General features: G+C 53.4%; 1 protein-coding gene across 1 annotated transcript in view; it reads left to right on the top strand.

Annotated features, from left to right (window-relative positions):
• Positions 1–20711, top strand: part of ADCY1 (adenylate cyclase 1) — a 116797-nt gene that overhangs the window by 74349 nt on the left and 21737 nt on the right. The window contains exons 11-14 of the mRNA XM_064575510.1: positions 278–362; positions 7851–7940; positions 8937–9193; positions 9471–9597. Of these exons, the coding sequence (XP_064431580.1) occupies positions 278–362; positions 7851–7940; positions 8937–9193; positions 9471–9597 (559 nt within the window). The remainder of the gene's footprint in view (positions 1–277; positions 363–7850; positions 7941–8936; positions 9194–9470; positions 9598–20711) is intronic.

The raw sequence follows: 20711 nt of genomic DNA, 5'->3' as shown, positions 1-20711 counted from the left end.
CGTCCCCGGACACTGGGAACACGGTGACCACCTGATGGCCCTGTGTGGGGATTCAGCTTTTTCTACAGAAGCTGCTCTCAGATGACATCCAAGGGGAGGGCAGCATCCAGGGGCCTGTCCTTCAGGAGGGAGGACCTCGTGGCAGACCCAAGTGGATAGAAGTCGGGGTGGAGACAGGAAGGGACTTGGTGGAGAGGTCAGGCATTGGAATCGCAGGCTCTTCTTGGGCACACCTTGCTGCGCCCAGCCCGCAGTGAGCCTGTGTCTTCTGTCCTAGGAGTGTGGTCGTCCTCCTGCTGCTGGTGTTCTGCATCTGCTTCCTGGTGGCCTGTGTCCTGTACCTGCACATCACCCGGGTCCAGGTGCGTGCGTGTGCGTGTGTGTCCCGTACCTGCGCATCCCCCGGGTCCAGGTGCGTGCGCGTGCGTGCGTGTCCCGTACCTGCACATCCCCCGGGTCCAGGTGCGTGTGCGTGCGTGTCCCGTACCTGCGCATCCCCTGGGTCCAGGTGCGTGCGTGCGCGTGCGTGTGTCCTGTACCTGCGCATCCCCCGGGTCCAGGTGCGTGCATGCGAGTGCATGTGTGTCCCGTACCTGCGCATCCCCCGGGTCCAGGTGCGTGCATGCGCGTGCGTGCGTGTCCCGTACCTGCGCACCCCCCGGGTCCAGGTGTGTGCGTGCGCGTGCGTGTGTGTCCCGTACCTGCGCATCCCCCGGGTCCAGGTGCGTGCGCGTGCGTGTGTGTCCCGTACCTGCGCATCCCCTGGGTCCGGGTGCGTGCGTGTGTGTTTACACGTTGTTTGGAACGGGTCATGTGCGTCTTGTATCTGTGTGTCCCCTGGACAGCTTGTGTGTATGCCTGTGTCCTGTTCCTGTGCATCACCTGGACAGGTACACGTATGGCCTCCGCCTGCCCTCTCGACAGCACAGGTGGGGCGGTGGAGACCCTCGCCCTCTGGAAGAGCAGGAGCTCATGAAGCCCTGTCGTGTGCCGGGTCCTGCTCGGAGTTCTGGGGGCACACGGGGACACAGGGCAGGCAGTCGGTAGTGATGGAGTGAGGCCCACACGGTGTGTCGCCCTCTCCTGAGCGCAGAGTCCCTCAGGGCAGGGGACCAGCGGTCTGTGGTGCACTCACGTGGTGGACAGGGCAGCTGCACTGTGGAGGGTTCTCCGTTGGCTTTGCTGTTGCGACCTTTGGGGTGGGGGGTGTGGGATGGCACTGGGCAGCTGTGCTCCTGGGAGAGCCCTCGGTCCCAGCCCTGTGTGGCCTCCGTCCATGTCTCCACACACCCCACTTCCCCGTGTGACTCCACCGCCACATCCAGCAGACCCGGTGTTGTCTTTGTATAATTGTTGGAAGCCGCAACTTTTTTAAAAACTAAATTTGGTTTTATTCGCTTAACTTTGTTGTTATTCATAGATAACTTCTTGTTTTTTTTTTTTTTAATTGAAAAAACGCTATTTATTTAAACCATACTTCCAGTTTTTGGATCTTCGTAGAGTCACACTTGACTGGAAACTGCCATTTTCCTCTTTGAGTAAGACGGTGTATTCACATAATGTTCGGTGAGCACGTGCCAGGTGGAGCCAGCTTCTAGAGCCTGCCACAGCCCGCTGGGGAGCTGGGAGCCGGGAGCTGGGGGGGACACGCTCCTCCTGGCGCAGGTGGTCTCAGCCCGAACCCTGTGGAGTTCAGTCTCACGCGCCCGGCGGTGTCCCCGAGCAAGCTCTGAGTGTCCACCCCGGGGTGTGGCCCGGAGACCGTGGGGCACAGGTGGTGGCAGCAGGCTGGGGAGGGGGTGGTGGCCGGCAGGTGGGGCCGGGCCATCACCGGAGGCCGACATCTGCCATGGAGGACAGGTATGGGTGGGCAGGGCTGTGCATGCGGGTGAGCCCGGGCCCACGGTAGCGAGGCCTCCATGGGAAAGCGTGAGTCAGCTGGGCAGGTGCTTTCTGCTGGGACAGGGCAGGCGGCCACAGCCAGGGCATCCGGGCAGCTGGGCCAGCTCCGTGGCCGCCCGGCACCTTCATCCCCCCGCTTGGCTCCCCCATTGCTAGGGGCTGCTGGCCCTGGGGCCTCCGAGTCCCCGTCTGTGACACGGGGTGGGAATTGAGCTGATAAGCATCAGTAGCAGGAGCCTGGCACACGAGGCGAGATGCTAGAGAACAAAGGGACGGGGTCAATGGGGCCAAGAGGGGGCCAGGAGGCCGGAATGGGGAGGAGGGGCCCGCAGTGCTGTGGGCCAGCAAGAGAGTGGGCTTGAGGGTGCGGGGTGAGAGCTAGGAGGGGGCTGAGTGGGACCAGCCGGCTGCGAGGGGCGGTGAGGCCAGGCTGGCTGGGCCGGGCAGGAAGGGACTGTTAGGCAGCCTCTTCAAGGTCAGGTATGCTTTGCTATTGGGGGCTCCCCGCCCCAGGGCTAGCTGGGGGCTAAAGGGACAGACACAAGAGGAGGACAGCCTCGCCCAGCAGCAGCTGTAATCGGGGCTCCGGCAGGTGGTTTCAGCTCTGTCCGTGCCGTGACAGCCCAGAGATTCTCACCCCGATGCTTGCTCCGACTTGCATAAGCCCTGCCCCTGGTGGACACGTCATCCTGGGCCTTAACCCCCAGGCGCCGGGAAAGCAGGCTGCGTCGAGCTGAGTGGTGGAGGCCACGGCTGCCACACCTGCCTCAGTCTTGCAAACCCTCGGCTGTGAGGCTCAGGCTCGGGTCACCTGGCAGAGTGTGCCCAGGTTGGTGCACACGGACGTGGCCTCCTCCCGGTGTGTCCTGGGCATGGCCCACTCCACAGAGAGGCAGACGTCCCGTGGTGCTCTGTGGCATTGCCCACTGGGGCCTTGGGGATGTTCTGCATCTGTCGTGCTTGCAGGTGCTCATGTGGCCGTGGCTGGACTTAGCGTGGATGCCTTTTGTGTGGACGGTGTGCCCGGAGGGTGTGCAACCCCCGACAATCCGCTGGGCCACGTTTGATAACTGTGTTTCACGCTCTGGGGTGGTTCGCCTGGGTTCAGGGCAGATCCGCTGTTTTTTCCCGGATTACAACAATTTTCCATGCTCGTTTTTGCTCCGTGGATATATAATCAAATTAACTGCCAGGATAAGTAGGCCACGGGTCTTAAAGCTAAGACAGGCCCCTTGGCGTCCATGTGTGGCCCACAGCATGCAGGCTCCGCCCCACATCAGTCTTCGTGGCCAGCATTGTTCACTTTTCAGAAAAGCGTTTCAACCCTTTGCATTTGAGCAAATACGTTTCTAGGATCAGGTATTCGCGTGGAGGGAAGGTCTCAGCAGCCCGTGGCTGGCAGTCAGGGCTCCCGCCTGGGGTGTGGGCATGGTGGCCTTAAGGAACGTGAATTTGCAGGTCACAGAAGAGCCAGCTCACGTATTGGTCTTGGATGCCAAAGGGAACTGATTGTCTCGCCTATTCAGAAACAGCCGTGGGGTGGGGTGGGATGACCCAGGGCTCGTGCTCTCCAGTGACTCCGATCGGCAGCTGAGACCGGAGACCTGTTCTCTGGGCCCTCTCCTGCCCGTTCGGGCCTGCCTGAGCCCACGCTGGCCTTCCTTGTGGGGTCCCATACAGCCAGCTGTACCTCCATTCGCCACTCCCCGAGCAGGGAAGGGACCTCTTTGGCTTCTCCCTCCAAGAACCCACAAGCTTCCCTCCCAGCACCCTGGCTTCTGCCAGTCAGAGCCCCCTAGGAAAGCAGCACAAAGACCATACATCCGACCGCCCCATGTAGAAGGGATCCCTTCCTGGGGTTTGGTCTTCCTCCTTTGCCTGATGGGTTTCCGTCCCTGGGGGAGTCTGGAATCTGCAGGGCAGGAGAGCAGAGGAGACAAATATGAAGCAGGGGCGGGGCGGGCATGGCTTATGAATCCTGTGCTCGGACTCCCACCCCCACCGCCTGGTCTCGGGCGCTCCCCACTTCCAGCATCCGTCCCCTCTTCCTTTTGCTGCCTGACAGCCTCAGGGGTCCGAGGGCAGGCACGGCCAGCTGGCTCCCAGCTTTGGGCAGTGCGCGGCCAAAGGGAAGGTGCCCGCAGGCTTTGTGGGGGCTCCTTCAGGCTGTCGGTGAGATCTGGCTTGGGCGGTGGGGGGACTGTCACCCCAGCTCCTGGTGGCTCCTCTCCAGTCTCCCCAGGCCAGCACCAGCGTGTGGAGTCCCTCCCGTGCCCCCAGCCCGCCTGTTCCCCCTTCTGCCACCTGCTGGCTTTAAGACCTGGTGTGGTTGACCTGGGTCCACCCGCCTGTCCTTGGTGAGTAACAGAGTCCGCCCACTGCTGAGGCCGACCACGGCTGCAACCCTCCGCCGTGGGCTGCCACGTGGTCGAGGGACCGTGCTCCCCCCGGGCCCAGGCAGTGAGGGAGAGACCGTGGGGACCATTTTGTGCCCATCGCAAGCGTACCAGATGCACACCAGCCTCACTGGTTTTTATCTCTGGCTTTATAAACAACAGTAAGAGAGTTTTGATGTATTTTTTAAGTTAGTTTTAATTCAGTTAATTAACATATAGTGTATTATTAGTTTCAGAGGTAGAGTTCAGTGAATCATCAGTTGCACATGACACCCAGTGCTCGTTACATCACGTGCCGAGCGTCTTGATATTTTAACGATCATTTTTAAGGGCCATGGGACAATCTGTGGGAACACTGCGCTGTTTCCATTGGCGCGGTGTTCTCCACGGTCCCGCAGTGTGCCACGAGGCCAGGACCGCGCCACGGGGACCAGGAGGACGTGACCCCGGCTCTGCGAGAGCGGGCACTCAGCCTGCACCGTAACTGAGTCTTCAGAAGGGCGTTTCACCGTCCGTGAGCCGTGTGCTTTGGGGGGGGGGGTCGTGGTAAGACCAGGGGGGTCCAGCAGCATGCACCTGCTATGTCCCCCAGTGAGAGTGGAGGGAGGCTAGAGAGTCTGCTGCGGCTGGGCCATGGGGTGAGGCTGGTGGTGTGACCGGCCAGCAGGGGGGCCGCGTGGCTTTGTGCCTGTCACCTGGGCCCGGATGGATGCTCCTTCCCAGAGTCCCTTCCCTGTGAGTCCCGTTAGGAGAAGGGTGCCGTGTCGGGGGCTCCCTATTGGTCTCTGCTGGGATTGGGCAGGATCGGTGGCTGTGGCCAGGTTGGCCTTGGTGAGTGGGTGTCCTTGCTGCTGAGCGTCACCTCTGTCCCTGCCCCCACGGACCCTTTGTCCATGAGTCCATGGGCGGTGGCAGGGGCAGCTGGGGAGAGGGGCTGACAGGTGTCCCCAGAACAGGCCTCCCCCGCCGATTATTACACTCCTTGTCCGCCGAGGTCCCCCACTGGTAGCATTCACACAGGACACCGTGTTTTCCGCCCCCCAGACGTGTGCCCCAGTGGTGACTTCCTTGTCACTGTTGCAGTCACGCTCCTTGTGCGTCCCTAACCGTCCAGCCGGACCACGGGCCAGCGCCCGCGAGTCAGCGAATGACGGCACATCTGGCCCCTTCTCCTTCCAAGCAGAACACCCGGCAGGTGCTCCGCCTGACGTTCTGCCCGTTGGCAGGATTTACCGTCACTGTCCTTCGGGGACAAGCCAGAGGGGGTCATCGTGGCTGCAGCTGCCCACTCTGGGCGGTGCCTTCAGGTCGTGTAGAACCTGCTGGAAGCTAGTGGAGTCTTCTCTTCCTCCATCAGCTGATCGTGAATGATCACAGGTGTAACAGGAGTGGGGACCGTGGTGTCTGGGTCTCTCCTTGGTGTGATGTGTGTGTGCCCCCAGGGCCTGCCTGGGCCCGATCACATTTGTGCCTCTCCCACTCGATGACGGGGGGTTGCCGTCCGTGCACACCCACCTTCCAGGCTTGGAGGGTCACACAACACCCCGCTCAGGAGGTGGCTCAAGGCCCCTGGCACCTTGCTGGCCCGTGGCCGAGACCCGGGAGCAGGACCAGAGTGTCTCCAGAGAATGACCGGGCTTTGCTCTGAACCCCATCCAGAGCCTGAGCTGTGGTTCACGTATCGGGGCAGCTGGTCGCTCCGCTCCAGGGGCTCCCCCCGACCCGCAAGCTCACGAGTTAGTCCGTGTCCGCTGTGGTCTTGCCTCTGATGGGCCTGGAAGCCCCCAGGGTGGGCCGAGGGGAGGGGAGATGCCTGTCTAGTGGAGTGAGCAGGAACCAGCGGGGTCCTGTGCGTGTGAGCTGGCGACGTCCCACGTCCCCATGCTCATGCAGCGGGGCTCCTGGCGCTGAGCACACAGCCGGCCAGGGTTCGGCGGCCCTGAAGCAGGGCCCAGAAGGGTGACGAGGTCACACAAAGCCGCAGCACCCCTTGATTCCTGCTGGCCCACGTCACGGCTCCCGGCGTGCCCTCCTAGCCTGGCGGGGCAGTGCGCCAGGTCCTGTGGGGTCAGCTGGGCTCAGTGGCCCCAAAGCCTGGGTTTTAGGAAAAGATCAGATCCCTGGATGAGACTCCTGTGCTGTGGCAGGAGGGGGGAGGAGTCAGTGCCCGGGACTCAGTGGATTCCCACCTGTAAATAAAGCATCACGTGAGCAGTTAGCGTGCACTCTATGTAGAGCTCAAAGGGAGGGACCGGGCCCGGAGGATCCATGTGGGCAGCTTGTATGGAACCTGCAGGAACCCGCCACCGTTTGGCCATTTGCCACACAAATGGGAATGGTGTGTTCATCCTGGCAGGCTGCCTGTGATTCTGTGCCCCTGAGCCTTGCCTAGCTGCCCTCCCCCCACACCGCAGACCTGGCTCCAGGCCGCCTTCCACTTCGGCCCCTGTGCACCCCGGGCAGGGCTTGCTGGGCCTCGGCTGGCGGCCACCCACTCACCGCCTCCCCGAGGGACCTCTGTGCTGTTTCTGCCTCTGCCAGGGCACCAGGGGCCAGGCTCTGGGCAGTGCCCCCACGGGGCTCCTGACGTCCACCGCCGGGAGGAGCCCCTCCAGTGTTTGCTGAGTGAATGCGTGAGCTGTGTGTGCCTTGTTGGCTGGGGGGCGAGAATCCCATGGCCACATCCTCAGCCTTGTCCCAGGGCTGACACGAGATTAGACGGGGAGGGAGGCGGCGGGCACCAGGTCCGTGAGGCAGTCGGGGCTGGTGCTGCCGCAGATCTCTTCTCTCTGAGATCTCGGGGGCCCAGCCTGTCTGCACAACGCAGCAGTGTTGGGGCTCAGGAATCCTGAACGGGACCCAGATCCGTCGCTGCAACTGCGTGAGCTCCATGGAATGAGGGAGGCTGGCTGGTGGGGCCGTGTTTGCTCGCCTGCAGACCGGGGACAGCGAGGGTCCTCACTTCCCGGGGGAGGACGGCGGGTAGTCCCACGGCGGCCTGGGCACCCTGGCTGCCTGGGGGTCTCGTCAGCATCCTGTGCGGAGTCCCTGCCGTCTTTACTTTAGCTTTTGTTTCCAATTTCACGAGCGTGAATCTAAAAAGAACTTGGCACTTTTATCCATAAAGTCAGTTGCGTGTTGAATCTCACAAAATGTACTTAAATAGATTTACAGTAAAGTTTCTAATAACAAAAATGACGCCAAGCCTCTGTGAAGAAAATGACGGAGCACATAAGAGAAAACACAAATAAACGTAAATCCTTGTTTCTGAGATAAGATGTCACATTCATGGATGCGGTTCGTTTTAGTGCCTCAGTCACAGCAGGGCTACGTGGTGGCAGGTGTGTTTTTTTTTTTAATTTAAAGACCTTAGTTTTTGTTTCTTTTGATTTGGGCAGTTTGTTGACTTGGGAGGTGGAGCCTGAGCTCAGCAAGGAGTGCGTGTGGAAGGGAGCCGTGGGTGGGGGCCCAGCAGCCTTGTGCCCATTTCAGAGCACGCGAACCAATCCTTAATAAACGCCCGTTTTTACAGTAACGTGTTGTGCTGTTCAGTGTTTTCCAGGATGCCTGACGATCCAGATCCGCACCATCTTGTGTATTTTCATAGTGGTCCTAATCTACTCTGTGGCCCAAGGATGTGTGGTGAGCATCTTAAGAGGCAGCAGGGTCTGGCGTGGAGGCGTGGAGTGAGGTGTGGAGGGGGATCGAGGGGGATGCCGTCTCCTGGGGAAGGGACACCCAGCCCCTTCACAGTGTGTAGATGATAGAAGCTGGGGCAGAGAGGCAGGACAGACTGGGGCAGGAGTAACAGGAGGGAGGTGGTGGCGGGATAATAGGATGGAGGTGGAATGGGGAGCACCAGGAGGGAGGTGGGGGAGGAGAACCAGGAGGGAGGTGGGATTGGGAGTAACAGGGGGAGGTGGGATGGGGAGTACCAGGAGGGAGGTGGGGGAGGAGAACCAGGAGGGAGGTGGGATTGGGAGTAACAGGGGGGAGGTGGGATGGGGAGTACCGGGAGGGAGGTGGGGGAGGAGAACCAGGAGGGAGGTGGGATTGGGAGTAACAGGGGGAGGTGGGATGGGGAGTACCAGGAGGGAGGTGGGGGAGGAGAACCAGGAGGGAGGTGGGATTGGGAGTAACAGGGGGGAGGTGGGATGGGGAGTACCGGGAGGGAGGTGGGGGAGGAGAACCAGGAGGGAGGTGGGATTGGGAGTAACAGGGGGAGGTGGGATGGGGAGTACCAGGAGGGAGGTGGGGGAGGAGAACCAGGAGGGAGGTGGGATTGGGAGTAACAGGGGGGAGGTGGGATGGGGAGTACTGGGAGGGAGGTGGGATGGGGAGTACCAGGGGGGAGGTAGGGGAGGAGTAACAGGAGGGAGGCAGGGCTGCAGTAACAATAGGAGAGGGGCAGGAGCACCCAGTGGGGGCTGGCGGTCTGGGGAGGATGGCAGGGGTCTCCATCCCCCTGGCCCTGCCCACCCTGCTGTGAGGAGTCTGGAAGGCAGAGCAGGAGGGAGGGTCCAAGGCCTTCTGGTGGCACCTGGGGGGCGCGGGTCCGCAGCCAGAGGCTGTAGTGGGCTGGAGGTGGAGGGTGGGCTGGTCCTGAGTGGGCGTCTCTCTCCCCTCTGTCCCCTCCAGGTGGGCTGCCTGCCCTGGGCCTGGAGCTCCAGCCCCAACGGGTCCCTGGTGGTCCTGAGGCCTGGCGGCCGGAACGCAGTGCTGCCCGCCGCCCCCTGCGAGTCGGCGCCCCACGCCCTGCTCTGCGGCCTCGTGGGCACCCTGCCTCTGGCCATCTTCCTGCGGGTGTCCTCCCTGCCCAAAATGATCCTGCTCTTCGTGCTCACGACGTCCTACATCCTGGTCCTGGAGCTCAGCGGGTACACCAGGGCCTCGGGGTAGGTGCGCTCCCCCCACTGGGATACACCTGGCTGGTGTTGCGTGCGCCCGCTCAGGCGCTGCCTGTTCCTGTTTGCGCGTCAGGAAGCACACTGGTTCTGTGGCTTCTCCACGTGTCCATTTAGGGCCCGGTTCCGGCCAGGCCCTGGGTTTCCCGGCGAGACTGGCTTTAGCCCGGGTCTGTGGCATGTGCTGCTGAGTATGGCGTCCAGGGGCAGGTGGGGCCGGGTCTGGGGTTCCCCGTGCTGACGAGGTTTCCTTCCTCAACCCGCACAGGGGCGGCGCGGTCTCCGGGCGCAGCTTCGAGCCGATCATGGCCATCCTGCTGTTCTCGTGCACGCTGGCCCTGCACGCCCGGCAGGTGGACATCAAGCTGCGGCTGGACTACCTGTGGGCGGCACAGGCAAGATGCGCTCTCTCTGCTCCATGGAGGGGGGCGTGTGGCAAAGGGGCCCCTCGGGAGGGGAGTCAGGGGCTCCTATCTGGACACCAGCTGGCGTGCGGATGGAGCACGCAGTGCTGGGGCCGAGGAGTAGGACGGGGGCCAGGGGAAGGCAGCGCTGGGGAGCAGGCGACTGCCTCGTGAGCCCTGCCTGACGGGTGCCAGAGTTTGGCGGTGTTTCGAGCAGTGAGTTCCCTGTCCCAAAGGCATTCTAGCTCTGGGGCGTGGTGCAGAGTGGCTCAGCCTTCCCCGGGCTGCATGTGACAGCGGGTCTTCGCAGGGTCATGGCAGACTCCAGAAAACACCGACTCCTGCACCGTGCACCCCAGATTTAGTAGGTCTGCAGGTGGGGGAGGGCAGGACTCTCCATTATTACCAAGCACACTGGCAAATTCTGGCACAAGAGGCCTGAAGGGGGCTGAGGAGTGCAGATGTGGGAGCTGTCCCTGGGCCTCAGCCCCAGGGAGGGAGGGGACGACCACCAAAGGCTTGCACTGTGCACCTGCCGAGCGACCAGCACACAGGTGCACTTCTGGGCCCAGCCCAGGATGCGGGGCTGGTGTCTCTGGGACCCCCTTGTCACCTGCTGTGTCCTCAGCCTTTGGGCGGGGAGGCCATCTGGCTTTCTGGGCCAAGTTCAAACTCCGTCTGTGCACCGTGCAAACTTCTTGACCCTGGGCAGGTTGCTTCCGCTCGGCTTCCCCATCTAAACTTGGGGAGGAGGCGTGCCATAGAATGGAGACCCACAAGTGTTAGCTCTCAAGAGTCTTCTTATTCTGACGTATTAAGAAGCAGCTCTTTAGTGTCCAGGGCATTTAATAGTGTTTGTTCTCATAGCAGCCTTGCCCAGGGTGGGGCCTGCAGGTGGGGAACGGGGCACAGATGTGAGGGGCCCAGGTGGCGGGGACACGGCTGAACCGGGATGACCAGGGGTCCGAGTGGTGTCCGGGGCAGGTGGGAGCGTCCTCGTCCCAGGAGCCCCGTGGGCAGCCAGGGGCCCCGCTGGGGTCCAGGGCGCAGGGATAGCTGCGGTCCGACCCCGGACAGGTGAAACCCAGAGGATTGGGGGGGTAAGGGCGCCCACGCTGAAGAAGGCCATCTGCGTCATTCAGTCCAGCCATTCAAGTGTTAATCCCTCCAGAGACCAGCAAAGACCCCCACAAACGATGTTCGCAGCCCTGTGGCCCGGTCCAGGTGACACGTAAAATGTTCCATCCCGGGGGGGATATGGTCACTGTAGTTTCCTACGCGGACAGGCTTGGCGGCGGGCCTGGCGCAGGGCAGGGGCTCGGTGTGGCTGCGCGGCCTTCGGACCCCGCCTTGCTCGCCTCCGGGGACGTTCCACCTGCAGTGGCCAGTCTGATACTTGCTCTCTGGTTTCGTTAGCCTGGAAAAGACAGATTCGGGCTAAGGACGTCAGGGCGGGACGCATATTCAAGATCACGAAGGATGAATCTGTTACTTTGGGTAAACAAAAGAGGGAAGACGCATGTGTGCACACGCACGCATATTCCACGTACATACGTGTATCTGTGCGTGTGTATACGCACACAAATACGTACGCTGGGGAGAACACAACTTAATTATTCTGTTTTACCTAACAGCCGCACTGAGGTAGAATTCACGCTCCGCACAACTCGTTCCTGTAAAGGATACAGTTCAGTGGCTTTCGGTGTATTTACTGAGTTGGGCAACCGTCACCATGGGGCTAGAACATTCGCATGTCCCCAGGAAGAACCCTGTGCCCATTAGCGGTCACTCTCTACTTCGGCCACCCCAACCCTGAGCAACAGCTAGTCTCCTTTCTGTCCCCGGGGATGTGCCTGTTTCGGTCCTTCTCCACCCGGTGTGCTCAGTTTCTTCTCTGGGCAGTCCCCACCCCCGTGTGCTGGGGGGACCCCTGCTTCTGAGGGGCCTGCCGCCCAGCGCCGTCTTCCCTGCACACCTGGATTCTGGAGTCGGGGGGGCAGAGGCCCCTGAGATGCTGAGCCCCTTGGCCCCCTGTGCGTGGGGCTGGGACACGTGGGCTGGGCTGTGTGGACAGTGCCGGCCAGAGTCCCCCCGCAGACTGGGGAACACCCCTGATGCTGGCTCCGCCCCTCAAGGGACTTGGGCTGCCACTGTCGTCCCGCATGACAGCCTGACCACAGCCCAGGTGAGCTCAGGGGCGCTGAAGACCCTGGCAGGTATCGGGCAACCCCGGGCTGGTGCGGTGGCTGTGGGCCACCAGATAAGACTCACGGCCTGCAGCCATGGGACACAGCCAGCCCTCAGTGACGTGCGGGAAGGGACCCAGCCGTGCTCTCCCTGCTCCTGCGGACGCTCCGCACTGACCAAACCTGCTGAAGAAGGTGGCAGGGGCCTGTTGGCAGAGCCCTCCGGGAGGTCTCGGGTCCGAGTAGAAGCCAGAGCCGATGGCTGTATACGTGGGCTCCCAGAAGGGAGGCCTGACCACGGCCGTTTGCCAAAACCTTGCCAGGTAACAGAGAACAGCCTCTTTTGTGGGCTGTGCTAAGGGACTTGGTCTTGTCTGGCTCCGGCTGGCTCTCCAGGGTGACCGGGCCAGCTGGTCCCCGGAGATGCCCACCCCGTGGTCAGCTGGCCCCTCTGGTTTCTGATCTTTGAGCTGTGAATAGCTACTCAGAGCTTGAGAAGAACAGACTCAGGGTGAGCCGGAGCGCCGGGCTGGACCCCAGACCTGGGGGTGTGCCAGTCTGGGCCCCCAGCCTGTTCACCGGACACCTGCTCCGCGGCTACCCTCACGGACGGAGGCCGAGGCGGCTTTTGCACTGCTCTTGGCATCGGCGTCCCTTTAACTGTTGGTAAGCCTGGGGGTTGATCCTGCCCTGAGGTCCTCCACCGCCAGCACCCCGTGCCATGCCCGGCCCCCACCTCCAAGTGAGCTTTCCAGAGACTTCAGTGCCAGAGAAACCCCCCCCTGCCCCGCCGTTGTTTGTAGGGTTGCCTACACACAACACACTGACATGTTTTTCCAAGGATCTGTAACGAGAAATGCCACGTCACTTTCCCGTAAACCCAGCAAAACAAGGCAATCTCTAGACTTTGCCTGTTTGCCCTCCGGGCATGTCAGCCTGTCTTGCCCACACCACGGTGTCTCACGCTATTGTGAAACGGCCAGGCCAGAGCTGGCTGGGGGTTAATTATTTACCGAGCCCGGGCTGGTCACATAAACCTGCATACTCGAGCTTGCCTCTTCATCGGTGGCCCTCACAATGCTTTTGTCCCAGAGCGGTGTTTTCCTTGGGCGCGCCAGATAACCATGACGCCAGCTGTAGTTTCGATGATAATAGAGCAGCTGATGTCTGTACCAGTGAATGCTTGACTCAGGAGGGTGATTCCCATCAGCGCTGGCGCCATATTGGTGGCGCTCCGAAGGGAGGCGGCCCAGCGTGGGCTTGCCTGTGACGTAGGAACGGTTCTGTGTGTTGTTGGATTCACTGTGCCAGAATTTGGTAAGAATATTTGCATCCCCATTCATGAATGTTGTCGTTCCGTAGTCTTGTAGGCCAGACAAGGCCTTGAGGTCAGAGTGAAGCAGGCCTCAAGTGTGTTCCTTCCTTTTCGGGTTTCCGGAAGAATTCGTAGAGTTGGTACCATTTCTTCCTCAGATGTCTGGCGATGTGAAGCCCTTGGGCTTGGATTTGTATGTATGTACTTAGAATGGGAAGGTTTTAACTAAAATCAGTTTTTCTAAAGATAAAGGGCTATCAGGTTTTCCATTTCTTTTTGAGGTATCTTTGGAAATTTGTGTCATTCCCCGAACGTTGTTCATTCTATCATCACGACATTGTTCATACCATTCTCTTCTTCCCCCTTTACCATTTATTGGATTTTTGATCAGTGTGACAAGAAGTTCATACATTTATTGATCTTCTCAAGAAACATCTTTTGGTTTTACTGATTTTTCTCTGTTATTTTTGAGTTTCCCATTTCACTGGATTCCACTCTGATCTTTCTTTTCCTCTGATGACTTTGGGTTTAATTTACTCTTATTTTCTAGTTTCTAAAGATGATTTGTATCTTCTCTGACTCAGGGTTTTTTTTAATCCATTTTCCTCCAAGTGCTGCTTTAATCCCACAAATTTTGGCATTATATGTCATTTCATTTTCCTTTGGTTTGAAGAACTTTCTGAGTTTCTTTCAAAGTTCTTCTTTGGACCAAAAGTTATGAAGAAATACATTCTTTTATTGAAGATTTCCCAGAGATCTTTCTGTTATTGACTTCTACTTAGTTATACTGTGGTCAGAGATGATGCCTCGTGTGCCTTGAATCTTTTTAAATGTCTTGAGAATTCTTGTATTGTCCATGCTCCATTCTGTCGCTGTTGGGTGGTATGTTTTTTAAATGTCCATGACGTCAAGCTGGCTGAGACCGTTCATCGGTCTCCTATGCCCTTACAGACTTTCTGCCCAGACAGTCTACCAGTTTTTGAGAGAATGGTGTTGAAATCTCCCACTATACCTGTGGACAGAATTTTGTACAGTTCTATTAGTTTTGCTTCATGTATTTTGGCGATCTATTATTAGGTGCATAATAAAGGTTTAGGATTATGTCCTCTTGGTAAGTTGAAACTCGTATCCCCCTTATCACTATGGAAAGAGCTGCTTTTCCCAGGTGATGTTTCCTGGCTCTGCAGTCTACTTTGTGTGAAATTATATAGGTAATCCAGCTCCCATTATATATTTTTTCCATCATTTTATTTTTAACCTATTGATGTCTTTTGCCTTAAAGTGGATTTCTTACAAGCAACATAAAATTGGACCTTGCCTTCTTGATTTTTTTTTTTAAAGATTTTATTTATTTATTTGACAGAGACAGAGACAGCAAGAGCAGGAACACAAGCAGGGGGAGTGGGAGAGGGAGAAGCAGGCTTCCCGCCGAGCAGGGAGCCCAATGTGGGACTCGATTCCAGGATTCTGGGATCATGACCTGAGCTGAAAGCAGCCGCTTAATGACTGAGCCACCCAGGCGCCCTGGACCTTGCCTTCTTATCCAGTTTATAAATCTCTGCCTTTTTAATTGAGCTATTCAGAACATTTACAATTAATGTGATTACTGATGCAGTTGGATTTTAATCTTTTATCTTGCTGTCTCCTATTTGTCCCAACTGCCCATCTCTTCTTTGTGTTTTTTTTTTCTCTTTTTCTGCCTGTTTTGGGTTATTTTTATTCTATTAAAATATAAAATAATCTTTATTATTCCATTAATAATTATTATTGGTTATTTATTAATGATAATTATTATTATTAATTCATTTATCTCTCTAGCTCTCTCTCTCTTCCTCTTTTTATTACCTGCAATTCTTTGTTGTATTCTTTCTTTTTTTTAGTTTTAAATAGAAACTTTAAGTTTTTATTTAAATTCCAGTTGGTTAACATATATTATAATATTACTATTTCAAGAGTACAATTTAGTGATTCATCACTTACACATAACACCCAATGTTCATCACAACAGACACCCTCCTTAACCCATCGCCCTGCTCACCTCCCCTCTAGCAACCCTTGGTTTGTTCTCTATAGTAAAGAGTCTGTTTCCTGGTTTGCTTCTCTCTCGTTTTTCCCCTGCTATGTTCATCTGTTTAATTTCTTAAATTCCACATATCAGTGAAATCATATGGTATTTGTCTTTCTCTGATGGACTTATTTCACTTAGCATAATACTTTCTAGTTCCATCCATGTCGTCATTACAAATGGCAAGATTTCATTCTTTTTGATGGCTGAGTAATATTCCAGTGTGTGTGTGTGTGTGTGTGTATCACATCTTCTTTATCCATTCATCTGTTGATGGACATCTGGGCTCTCTCCACAGTTTGGCTATTGTTGATAATGCTGCTATAAACAGGTGCATGTATCCCTTCAAATCAGTGTTTTTGTGTTCTTTGGGTAAATACCTAGTGGTGTGATTGCTGGATCATAAGGTAGTTCTATTTTAACTTTTTGAGGAATCTCCATACTGTTTTCCAGAGTGGCTGCACCAGTTTTCATTCCTACCAACAGTGCAAGAGGGTTCCTCTTTCTCTGCATCCTCACCAACACTATTCTTTCCCGCATTGTTAATTTTAGCCATTCTTACAGGTGTGAGGTGGTATCTTATTGTGGTTTTGATTTGCATTTCCCTGATAAGGAATGATGTTGAGCATCTTTTCATGTCTCTATTAGCCATCTGTATGTGTTCTTTGGAAAAATGTGTATTCATGTTTTCTGCCTATTTCTTAACTGGATTATTTGTTTTTTGGGTGTTGAGTTTGATAAGTTCTTTATAGATTTTGGATACTAGCCCTTCGTCAGATATGTCTTTTGCAAATATCTTCTCACATTCTATAGGTTGCCTTTTAGTTTTGTTGATTGTTTCCTTTGCTGTGCCGAAGCTTTTTATCTTGATGAAGTCCCAGTAGTTCATTTTTGCTTTTATTCTCTTGCCTTTGAAGACATGTCTAGCAAGAAGTTGCTGTGGCCAAGAGGTCAGAGAGGTTGCTGCCTGTGATCTCCTCTAGGATTTTGATGGATTCCTGTCTCACATTTAAGTCTTTCATCCATTTTGGATTTATCTTTGTGTATGGTGTTAGAAAGTGCTCCAATGTCATTCTTCTGCATGTGGGTTGTCCAATTTTCCCAACACCATTTGTTGAAGAGACTGTCTTTTTTCCACTGATTATTCTTTCCTGCTTTGTTGAAGATTAGTTGACCATAGAGTTGAGGGGCCGTTTCCGGGTTTGTTGAGAGTTTTTATCATGAAAGGATGCTGTATTTTCTCAAATGCTGCTTTTTCTGCATCTACTGAGAGGACCATATGGTTCTTGTCCTTTCTTTTGTTAATGTGGTGTATCATGCGGATTGATTTGCAAATATTGAATGACACTTGTAACCCAGGAATAAATCCCACTTGATCGTGGTGAATGATTCTTTTAATGTACTGTTGGATTGGATTTGCTAGGATCTTGTTGAGAATTTTTGCATCCACGTTTGTCAGGGGCATTGGCCTGTACTCCTTTTTAGTGGGGTCTTTGGTTTTGGAATCAAGGTAATGCTGGCTTCATAGAATGATTTTGGAAGTTTTCCTTCCATTTCTATTTTTTGGAACAGTTTGAGAAGAATAGGTATTAACTCTTCTTTAAATGTTTGGTAGAATTCTCCTGAGAAGTCATCTGGCCATGGACTTTTGTTTGTTGGGAGATTTTTGATTACTGATTCCATTTCTTTGCTGGTTATCGGTCTGCTCAAGTTTTCTATTTCTTCCTGTTTCAGTTTTGGTAGGTTATATGTTTCTAAGAATTTATCCATTTCTTCCAGGTTGCCCAGTTTATTGGCATATAATTTTTCATAATATTCTCTTATAATTGTTTGTATTTCTGTGGTGTTGATTGTTATTTATCCTCTCTGATTTGTGATTTTTGTTTATTTGGGTCCTTTCTCTTTTCTTTTTGATAAGTCTGGCTAGGGGTTTATCGATTTTATTAATTCTTTCAAAGAACCAGCTCCTGGTTTCATTGATCTGTTCTACTATTTTTTTGTTTGTTTGTTTGTTTGTTTCTATATCATTTATTTCTGTTCTGATCTTTATTATTTCCCGTCTATTGCTGGTGTTAGGTTTTATTTGCTCTTCCTTTTCTAGCTCCTTTACATATAAGGTTAGGTTGCATATTTAAGATTTTTCTTACTTCTTGAGGTAGGCCTATATTGCAATATACTTCCCTCCTAGGACTACCTTTGCTGCATCCCAAAGGTTTTGGGCCGTTGTGTTTTCTTTTCATTTGTTTCCATGTATTTTTTATTTATTCTTTAATTTCCTGGTTCACCCATTCATTATTTTTTTTTAAAGATTTTATTTATTTATTTGAGAGAGAGCGAGCGCATGTGCAAGTACAAGCCTCGGGGGAGGGACAGAGGGAGAGGGAGAGGCAGACTCCCTGCTGAGCAGGGAGCCTGATGCAGGGCTTGATCCTAGGACCCTGGGATCATGACCTGAGCTGAAAGCAGAAGCTTAACCAACTGAGCCATTCAGGCACCCACCATTCATTCTTTAGTAGGATGTTCTTCAATCTCCATGTATTTGTGGCCTTTCCAAATTTTTCTTATGGGTGACTTCAAGTTTCATAGTGTTGTGGTTGGAAAATATGCATGGTATGATCTCAATCCTTTTGTACTTGCTGTGGCCTGATTTGTGATGTGATCTATTCTGGAGAAACTCCCATGTGCACTTGAAAAGAATGTGTATTCTGCTGCTTTAGGATGGAATGTTCTGAATATATCTGTTAAGTCCATCTGGTCTATGGTGTCATTCAAAGCCATTGTTTCCTTGTTGATTTTCTGCTTAGGTAATCTGTCCATTGCTGTGAGTGAGGTGTTAAAGGTCTCTACTATTTTTGAATTCTTTTATGTTTGTTATTAATTGATTTACATATTTGGGTGCACCCAAGTTGGGAGCATAAATATTTACAATTGTAGATCTTGATGGATAGACCCCTTTATTGTGATATAGTGCCCTTCTTCATCTCTTGTTACAGTCTTTGGTTTAAAGTCTAGTTTGTCCGATACAAGTATGGATACTCTAGCTTTCTTTTGGTGTCCAGTGGTTCTCCATCCCTTCACTTTCAGTCTGCAGGTGTCTTAAGGTCCAAAATGAGTCTCTTGTAGACAGCATATCAATGGGTCTTATTTTTTGTATCCATTCTGATATCCCATGTCTTTTAATTGGAGCATTTAGTCCATTTATGTTCAGAGTAATTATTGATAGATATAAATTTAGTGCCATTGTATTACCTGTAAAGTCTTGTTTCCAGAGATTTTCTCTGTTCCTTTCTAGTCTTTGTTGTTTTTGGTCTTTCTTTCCCACTCAGAGTGCCCTTTAATATTTCTTGTCTGGCGGGTTTAGTGGTCATGAGCTCCTTTAGTTTTTGTTTGTCTGAGAAACTCTTTATTTCTCCTTCTATTCTGAATGACAGCCTTGCTGGATAGAGTGTTCTTGGCTTTAGATTTTTCCCAATGAGCACTTTGAATATATCATGCCACTGCCTTCTGGCCTGCCGAGTTTCTGTGGTCAGATATGCTGTGAACCTGATTTGTCTTCCTTTGTAGGTTGGGTACTTCTTTTCTGTTGCTGCTTTTCAGATTTTTTCTTTATTTCTATATTTTGCAAATTTAACTATGATGTGTCTTCATGTTGGTCTGTTTTTGTTGATTTTGATGGGAGTTCTCGGTGCCTCCTGGATTTGCATGTCTATTTCCTTCCCCAGATTAGAGAAGTTTTCAGCTATGATTTCCTCAAATAAACCTTCTGCCCCTTTTCCCTCTCTTCTTCTGGAATTCCTATGATACGAATGTTATTATGCTTTATGGAGTCACTGAGTTTCCTGTCTACATTCGTGATCCAATATTTTTCTTTCCCTCTTTTCAGTTTCATTATTTTCCATAATTCTATCTTCTGTATCACTTATTTGTTCCTCTACTTTTTCCATCCTTGTAGTCATTACATCCAGTTGGTTTTGAAACTCAGGTATAGCATTTTTTATTTTGGTATGACTAGGTTTTAGGTCTTTTATCTCTGCAGTAAGAGGCTCCCTGGTGTCTTCTCTGCTTTTCTCAAGCCCAGCTAGTATCCTTATAATGGTTGCTTTAAATTCCGGATCAGGCATATTACTTATATCTGTTTTGATTAGACCCCTGGCCATGACCTTTCTTTGTTGTTTCCTTTGGGATGAATTCCTCTATCTTGGTATTTTGTCTAGGTATCTGGTCTTCTTCTCTGTGGTAGGAAAGCCTGGTACATCTCCTGCTCCTGAAAGTAGTGGCTTTGTGAAGAAGAGGTCATATAGTGTCCGGAGCCTGGCGCGTCCGGAAGTGTCTCTAGTGTGTGTTGCATGCACTGTGCTGTGGTGTTTTGGCCGCTCTGTCCTTCAGACCAGTCGTGTGCAGAGGCTCTCCTTGCCTGCAGTGGGCAGTGTTTGGACCTTGTCCAGTGTTGGGTGAGTTTTAACTAGGTGTGCTTTGTTCTGCTTGTTAAAAGAGATTAGATCCTGTTTCCACTAGAGCTGAAGCTTTGCAGCACTCCGTGGTCAGTAGATGTGGTGCATGCAGGGGGTTTGTGATAATCCCCTGGGGGAAGGACCACTGTTCTGGTTCTCAGGGACACTTGCCCAAGAAAAGCAGCACCTGCAGAGCACAGGGGGGCGGGGCTTGGTTTGGGCTGTCACTGTCGGCGCTGGTGCTGCTTACTGAAGTTAGTTTATGCTGAGGGGCGGAGGAAAGAAATGGCGCCCATCGGTTCTTTTGTCCCCAGAGAGAGGCAATGCCACCTCTCCCACATGTGCTCCAAGAAGGGGGAATTGTCTGTCCCTGTGTGTCCCAGGGGATCCTCAAATTGTGCCATCTGCTCTGGGGCTCTCCACCCTCCTTCCCCACAGGAGCATTGCAGTGCCCACCAGGCTCCACACTGGCCACACTGTGGACCTTAGAACTCCAGTCTTTGAACCCCGCTGGTTGTAAAATCTCACAAAAATCAGCCTCACCTGTTTTCCCAGCCAATGGCTTTGAGAAATTGTTCTCCTTGTGCGTAACCCTGTGCGCTCCTCTCTCTCACCTGTCTCTGGGACCAGGGCTTCTTTCCCTCTGCAGTACCCACATCTGTTTCTCCCCCCAAACCGTATCTCCCCATCTCCAACCTTCCATGATGTGGCCTCTTCCTCCCTTTCGCTGTGCAGTTTGTTCTGTCAGTCTTCAGATCAATTTCTTGGGTATTCAGAATGATCTGATACTTATCTAGCTGTGGTTGAGGGATGAGGTAGGCAGAGGGTCCTCCTACTATTCCACAATCTTAGCTCCTCCCCAGATGGATTATTTCAGTGGGTACTTATCACTGTCTTCAGCTGATGGTATTCTACCTTGCAACGGCATACATATTTCTCCCATCCTAGGTTTTTGGTATTGACATCATAGATTTTATTTGTACATATATTATAAACCCCAAAATATATTTTTCCATCATAAACACTTAACTATGTTTTAAAGATATCTTATGAGAAGAAATTGTATTTTTTTTTTAAAGATTTTATTT

Source organism: Mirounga angustirostris, unplaced genomic scaffold, assembly GCF_029215605.1.
Source record: "Mirounga angustirostris isolate CCGP_5_RB_7025 unplaced genomic scaffold, mMirAng1.0.hap1 SCAF_12, whole genome shotgun sequence".
NCBI classification, from domain to species: domain Eukaryota; kingdom Metazoa; phylum Chordata; class Mammalia; order Carnivora; family Phocidae; genus Mirounga; species Mirounga angustirostris.
This window is presented reverse-complemented; position numbering and strand designations above follow the sequence as displayed.